General features: G+C 37.6%; 1 protein-coding gene across 7 annotated transcripts in view; it reads right to left on the bottom strand.

Annotated features, from left to right (window-relative positions):
* The window catches only part of LOC122082652 (phospholipase D delta-like), a 56,319-nt gene that overhangs the window by 48,017 nt on the left and 689 nt on the right, over positions 1-7,613 (bottom strand). For 3 of the 7 annotated variants that reach the window (XM_042650352.1, XM_042650358.1, XM_042650401.1), the window contains 3 exons: positions 2,187-3,638; positions 1,666-1,782; positions 1,046-1,240 (listed from right to left, as the gene is read on the bottom strand). In XM_042650352.1, the coding sequence (XP_042506286.1) occupies positions 1,046-1,240; positions 1,666-1,782; positions 2,187-3,137 (1,263 nt within the window). In that variant the 5' untranslated portion in view covers positions 3,138-3,638. The remainder of the gene's footprint in view (positions 1-1,045; positions 1,241-1,665; positions 1,783-2,186; positions 3,639-7,613) is intronic. The other 4 variants (XM_042650392.1, XM_042650375.1, XM_042650365.1 and 1 more) reach the window with 4 other exon arrangements.

Genomic DNA, 7,613 nt, shown 5'->3' with positions numbered 1-7,613 from the left:
AAAAAAAAAAACATTAATGTACCAAAAAAAAAAAAAAATGAGGTCATAGATCAGCCTCTAGTGTCTAACATATAAGAAATCTAGCCCTATCCAACATGTATTTATATACTATTTCAAAAAAAAAAAAGTTTTGGGGAAAGAACTTTAGCTTTCCTAAGCTTGGAATGTCTAGATCTTGTTGTAGGAGTAATTTGGAAGGCAATATGTGTGATGAAATGGCTAATTAGAGGCCAATAGGGTGACTTTGTGTTCAAAATGCAAGATGGAACTGAGATTTCACTGAGACAGATGAGACAAGCGAGACAGAGTTTGTCTCACCGAAATGAGGTATTTATAAGCCTTTACAATGTAACATTGTGGTATCTTGCCGAGACGATACCAATATCTCAGCCGAGATATCGAGATTTTGACCGAGATGATGTACAAAGTGTATTTCATAGCCTATCTCATCTCGACAAAAAAAAATCATGAAATAACCGAGATCTCGCAACGAGATTTTGAACCATGATTGAAGCTCACTCAGAAAAGGACTTTCATTTGGCCCAACTAAAACAAGCATATTTAACCCAAAAAAATATATATATATTTCACATCCATGATTACCATTCATTTCAGCTGAAATAGCCAAAAACCCAGTGAAAATGACTATAACAGACAGAGATCAAAATTAAAACAAAAATTTTAGTGAAATGGCCACTGAAACAAGACTTTGTGGAATTTTTGTCCGAAACAAAACGAAATTTACAACTAAGATTGTGATTTTATTAAAATGCCATGTCAGTTACTGCCAAGGAAAAAATTCAGAGGAAAACTACTAGATATGATGTTGAGGAACCAACATGTAAAGTGCAAATAGCCTTCAACTGATCAAAACCAAATCTTTATAGTGGAAAAATGGAAATCACCTAATCATTTTTTTCTCAAAAAACCATATAAATGTAAGTAGTCTTTTGTGCCACATACCCCACCCCCCGGGGTTTATAAGGAATCATTGATTTAACTCAACCAAGACTGTCAATTAAATTATAAGAAGATAAAAACTTACAGGAAATGTAGGATTATGAAAATCATTTGCAAAGACACTGTCAAGATCCCTGAAGAGCCTATGTTGAGGAGTATCATAGCGACCATCACATAAGTCGAGACCACCAATGAAAGCAGTTATTTTCCGATTGTTTCCAGCAGCTTGGGTGTCAAGAAGCACGCACTTCTGATGGTGTGTAAAGAGGGTTCCAACAACCTGAACTAGAAATGCCCAATGAAATATACAGTAAAAAAAGTATGCAGAGAGATTTTCACCAACTTATAATAATATCAATAAAATCTTAGGTCCATTCACATAGACTAGGACGCAATGGTGCAACAGTAAGATTGCTCCATTGCCACCTAGTGGTCACAGGTTCAATTCAGGAAACAGCCTTTCCACGAATCGGGGGTAAAGCTGTGTACATTATGACCTTCCCCAAACCCCGCAGTGGCGGGAGCCTTGTGCACTGGGTACAACCTTAGCATTCTCTTACAAGTGAAAAAGAAAAATAATGGAGGATTTATAAGTGGGGTGTGTTGTTAGAAGTCAAGTGAAAAGGTTGTTTGATTTTACCTCATTTTCACTCTATACACTTCTAACCAAATGGACTTTAACTTTAGTTAATGATGGAAGTATACCTGCTGCTTAAAAATACTAAGCTTATTGCTGGCATAACGAGGACAAAGCACACAATGTACACTTGAGTGTTTGAAGAACTTTCGAGTTTCTTCATCATGAGTTTCCATGACACCTTCCTGCGTTCAACCCTATGCTACATATTAGTACAGGTTTACATTACACCATCCTTCTATTAACCAATCATTAACAGACAAATTCCTCACTACCATACTCAAGGATAACTATGGAAGTACATGTGAGTCCATGCACATGTAAGTGTTCACATAAATACTTGAAAAAATGGAGTGTAGAACAGTTACAGATTTATATATCGAGAAAGAGAAAAAACATTACATATCGAGAAAGAGAAAAAACATTGACATTAAGCTGGCATACATTTGAATGGAAACCAAAAAGTTGCATCAACAAATAAAATAATAAAAATTTTGAAATTCTTCGGAAAAAGAAAAAATAAAAAAATAGAGGCTTGGATTAAATAATAGCCAATACAGACGCTTATTGAACAAGTAAAGGTCACTACCGTTTTCAGAAGAAAGGTGTCATGAGATGTTTTGTCATCCCAAATCAGCATAATCACACGAACTCCTTCCTGTGACTTGTACTTCAACAGATCACCAAGTGATAGTTCTCCTCCTGTGGGTAATGGCCTCGTTGGCTCCCTTACAAGTTTTACAGGGTGGTAGATGGACCACCCAATAATATAAATCAGGTGATGAGCTTCCAATATGGCATGGCAGATGTCTTCCCAACATTTACCTTGCTTAAAAATTTTTCCACCATCTAGTAGGATCTCTGGTAGTATTCCATCAGGCACATGAGCATCTTGATAAAGGGTCACATTACCACCTTTGCGGAGTGGAAAGTATGTACCAGGCACTCCAGAGTAATCTGGCCCAGCGCCAACACCGTCTTTATATAAAGGGTCATCTTTGAGAGTCTTAAATTGCAAAGAAAGATGCAATTCAGGATATGGTTTTAGTGGATTGCCATATGGACCGACAATAGGAAACCAACCATCAATTTTGTCCCCTTGCAGGATCTTCTCTACAGATATATCCACCACTCCAATTAGCTGAGCTCCAAGAACATCATTATCCTTAACCTGTAATTCCACCTTTGATATAGGGTGGGCCACTGGGACGTAGAAATGCTCTTCCCATGATGGGTTCTCATCATTGGCAATTACTCTAGTTTGAGCTACAGTCGCCCCTACCAGGTAAACAGACACGTACGGATCACTTGTAATAACTTGACGAACATGATTCTTCTTGCGTTTTCTGGCAAAGGGAGAAATGCAAGCCCCAAACATTGTAAAACATTTTCTCAGCCTTTCAGATGCCAAGTCCATATTAGGAAGAGATCTTGCTTCCTTGATCCATATATCCAAATTTCCATGCAAGAATACAGACTTCTCAACCACCCCATTTCCCTCACCCACTGTCACTTTCACATTGTCTGATTGACCAGCCATTGGAAAAATTAAGGGAAGAGACTACACTGGAAATTTCAGAAAACATCTCTCTTTCCAAAAATAAATCCATAATTTATCTCCCAACCCATCATCTGGTTGCAAATATCTTTTCAAATTACAACCACCTGAAATCAATATGTTGAATTTATACTAATCCAGAGTTTCAGCTACAGGATAACAGGTACTACAGTCAATAAATTTGAATGTTCCCACTATCGTCTTCAAAGAAATATACCTGGGACCTGTTTCAAAACCATATTTAAAGCCCACTGTAACCATGAAGAGAATACACATATTCACATGTTGACCAGTGCTTAAATCTTAATGGTTGTGAATTTCATCTGGAAAGGAAATCTGCCATACATTTAGATGATCATCCTCTCCGCCACTGCAAACAATCAGATTCATATGAGAAACCCTAAAACCCAATGTATTTATGGGAAAAAAAAGTCCAATCAACATGTGTCTCTCATCTAACTAACCCAGTAACCAGCTCCTCCCCTGAAATACCAACAGGAAATAAATCAGATCAATACAAATTCAATCGATTGAGAGAGAGAGAGAGAGAGAGAGAGAGATCTGCTTAAAGAACTTGCACACATTTATACATTTATTAGTTGATGCTTGTATGTGCATTTGAAATACGAAATACACATTTACCAAAAAAAAACAAAATACACAAACATTTAAGCGTGCTGAAAAAGGAGAATTTCAACGCACAAATTTTCTAAATCAAAAATCAAGAATCCATAAAAGCATTGTAATTACGAATTTTTTGATATGTCAAACTAATATTCATTCAATATAAAGCCCATCTGAATGAAGCAACAAGTTTGGTGTATGAACTGTTTTCCATCAGGTCTTAGGATACCACAGGCATGCTAATTCTGCAAGCTGATAGATATAATTTGACGTTATAAAATGCAGTCACTAACTAAAAGCTGGAAAAAATGTAGCACTTGTTTTCGTGTTGAAAATAAAGATTGAATTGTTAGAAATAATTAGAAGCTGTGTTGAAGTAGTAGAAGACTAAGCAGTTTTAAATTGAAACTGAGGTCCCCTCTCCCCTCATAAGGGAGAAGCTCAGATGTTGGTCCAAATGGTAAAGAAGACAGAAAGCAATAATTTGGGATCATTGAAGGAAACATTCTAACATTGTTGTTTTTTCCAATAATGGGATCTACCAGTACACCATTACCAAGAAAATAGAAAACATCAGGAATATGTCCCAGGGACAACCCCAATTTGCATCTAAACAACTAAGCTATAACACCTATTGAGATTCATCTACAAACTCCAACTAAGCAGAAGACTATGAAGAATAGATATCCTCAGTTACATGGTTTAAACTTCAGGTGATGATTGCAGATGAGCTGAAGCCACATAAGCTGCAAGCAATGAAAAAATAAATAAATAAATATGGAATACTTTTCTTGAAACAAACGAAGCTGACTGTTATGAACAAAGTAAATGGATTCTTGTGGAAGGAGACACCTTGAACAGCTGGCAAGGAAGGGGGCATGCTGTCATCATGTCTAGGGACAGATTCCCACCTTCACTTGGGGAGGAAGGTTGGGTTGCAGGGGTTTCAGTTGTAATGACCCCCTCTCCTTTCTTCTTCTTGTTTCTTCAAAGTTAGTATTCAAGAGTACTGTTCACGATCCTAAAACAATATTTTATTTCATATTCTTTCCCAATTCTCTTCTATTTCCTGAACGCTAATCAGTTCTAACATTTTCCTATCACCTTTCCTTGTAATACAGCCCTAGAAATCTAAATCCCTAGACTGTCCTTCATCACTTCACTAGGTGCCAAACCTCTAGGATGAGAGCATGGAATGAGGTGCTCATTTCAGCCAAAATTATGTCACTTTCAGTATTGGCCGAGGTAGATCTGAATGTATTAAAAAATATATATTGCAGTTTCATTGCAGCAGTAGGGCCCATTTTGAAAGTACTTGGTCATGGGCCTTTGTTTTAAATGTTTTTATTTGCAATGGGATCAATTATAAGGCCCGAAGTGTAGGTCCATTACCTATAAATTAGGAAGTTATTTTGTTAGATAAAATTTATCCTATTCGTGAGACACAGTTTGGAGGAAATAAGGTTAGTTTTGAGTTAGCGTAGGACTCTTTTCAAAGCATCTAAAGCATCTAAGTATGGAAGAGTCTCCTTTATTTTAGCCTGTTCAAGAAAGGAGGTCATTCTATCTATTAAGTTGTTAGTAGGTGGTTGAGTGAAGATAGAACTCCTCCAAAAGCAGTTGGTCTATGGGAAAATTAAGGACAAGTCTTTTATTCAATAAAGGACTGCCAACTCAGCCCATCGATTGGCAGTATTAGAATCCATTTTTATTTTCCTGTTTTCTTTTATTTTACAGCTTTATAAATACATTGTGAAGGCTCACAAGCGCCTATGATTTGATTGAATGGAATAGAATTAGATTAATTATTGAGTTGAGATTGTTGTCTCACTCCTCTCTCCTCTCTTCCCGCCCCCCTCCTGATTTGGGGTTTTCTCTTCTTTTCTCTCAACCTGTGACATCTCTCTCTCATAATTCTTGCTGATTCACTTTCTTTTACCCACCACAAGCAGATCTATCAAGTTGATATGCATCAACTTGGTATCAAGGCCAAACCTAGCCGTAGATACCATGGATCCTACTCTCTTATTGGCGACCTACCAACACTTTCAAGCCATGCAAGAGAACTTACAAAAAGCTGAAGTGAATTTCTTTGAGAATCGACAACAACAATACAAGGAATATAAAAACTAATTGTTAATCACATCCGATCATATGGAATCTTCCTTCGACAAACTGGTCTAACTCATTGAGCAATGCATAGATGATGTAGAAGACAAGTTGAATATCAACAATAACAAAATAGGAGTAGTATAGTTAATGAGTTAAAAATTTCTATCTCACTCCTCTCTCCTTCTCCCCCCCCCCCCCCCCCCCCCCCCGCCCCCATCACAACTTGGGGCTTTCTCTCCTCTCCCTCTCTCATAATTCTTGCTAAATCACTTTCTCTTACCCACCACAAGTAGATCTCTCAGGTCGAGATACATCATCAGTATACCAGATTCCCATCAAAACCTAATTATTTCAAACTCTTAACTATGGAAAAAAAGAGTGTCCCGTGGATGAGGCTCCTGCTGTTGCAGAGTCTATGAGGGGCAAATGTACACAACCTCACCCCACCCCCTTCATGGAGAGGTTGTTTCCGAGGTTGTTTCCATGTTTCGAACCCGAAACCTGATTAATGCATTCCCCACATTTAAATTAGGGAAAGGTATCAGATTACACAAAATTGGAAGATACTTTCCTAAATTACTGAGCAAAACTTTCACACCACTTAATTTCCCACATCAAAGATTCGTATTACAAAAATAGCCAAAACAACGATAGGTCAGTAGTTGGGTAGTGTAGTGTAGAGTTTTACTAGTTTACCCCTATTTTTTGGTGACTTAAAAATGTGCACCTTACGTGCATTAATGGAGCGGCCAAAAGAAGAATGATGGGGATGCGGTAATGAGATTAGTGAACAAAGTAATGACATCTTCTCTAGTTCTCTAGTGCAATCAGCAACAGGGAGAGAGGATGATGATCAAGGTTCTCTTGTTTGGTGTCTTCAACGTAATTGTGACAAGGTTGGCAACTTTCCATCTTTTTCATTTTGGCGGACCTCCCAGAGCTCCCATTTCAAATTGCTATTGGGCTACTCTGAAATTGCACATGTGTTTCACCAGTGGAGTCTGAGATTTGAGGGGCTTTTCTTGTAATGGAGAGAGAGATTGTTTCTACAACAGAACTTGCTTTGAGGTGAACATCTCCCATATGTGGCATGAGCAGAACCCATGAACAAAGGAAGTAGTCTATTGTCTTCACTTACTCTGAAACACGAAGCCAATCTACAAAGCTTGAGGGCATTGATGTTAATTTAAATGATTCCCTTTCATGGGTGGGACTGAAACGTCAAGAGATTCTCCAAGTAGATGAACTTGTAGTTGTATGCTGGGTGGGACTGAAACGTCAAGAGATTTCCATGGCTTTTACCATCCTTTAGTGGAATTTGATGAAATTACTTCTACTTTGGCCAAGACTGAAATTACCTAAGTTGAAATTTAATTGTTTGGAGTTTTTGGTATATAGAAGCTTAATCCTACTTGACCAATCAACGAAGACAAAGCTGAACCAATTGCTAAATGTTAGACTTAAACAGGGGATCGACTTCAAGACAGCTGCACCCCTTTATTGGCATCTTTGTATAAAAAGGGTGAATCAGCAAAGGTACAGTAAGTTACGTGAGATTATCAGAAAACTAGCCAAAACCAATTTTAGCTGAAGTCCTCAATAAAAAGCCCCAGAATGGACTAAACATCACAAATACAATGCAATAACTTTTGTGAGATTATCAGAAAGACAGGTTTCAGTAATTCCAATCTCAGGGGTTGCACTCAAATTCATTACAATCCA

The sequence above is a fragment of the Macadamia integrifolia genome, chromosome 1, assembly GCF_013358625.1.
Source record: "Macadamia integrifolia cultivar HAES 741 chromosome 1, SCU_Mint_v3, whole genome shotgun sequence".
NCBI classification, from domain to species: domain Eukaryota; kingdom Viridiplantae; phylum Streptophyta; class Magnoliopsida; order Proteales; family Proteaceae; genus Macadamia; species Macadamia integrifolia.
Note: the sequence above shows the minus strand (reverse complement) of the source record. Positions and strands in the feature narration are given on the sequence as shown.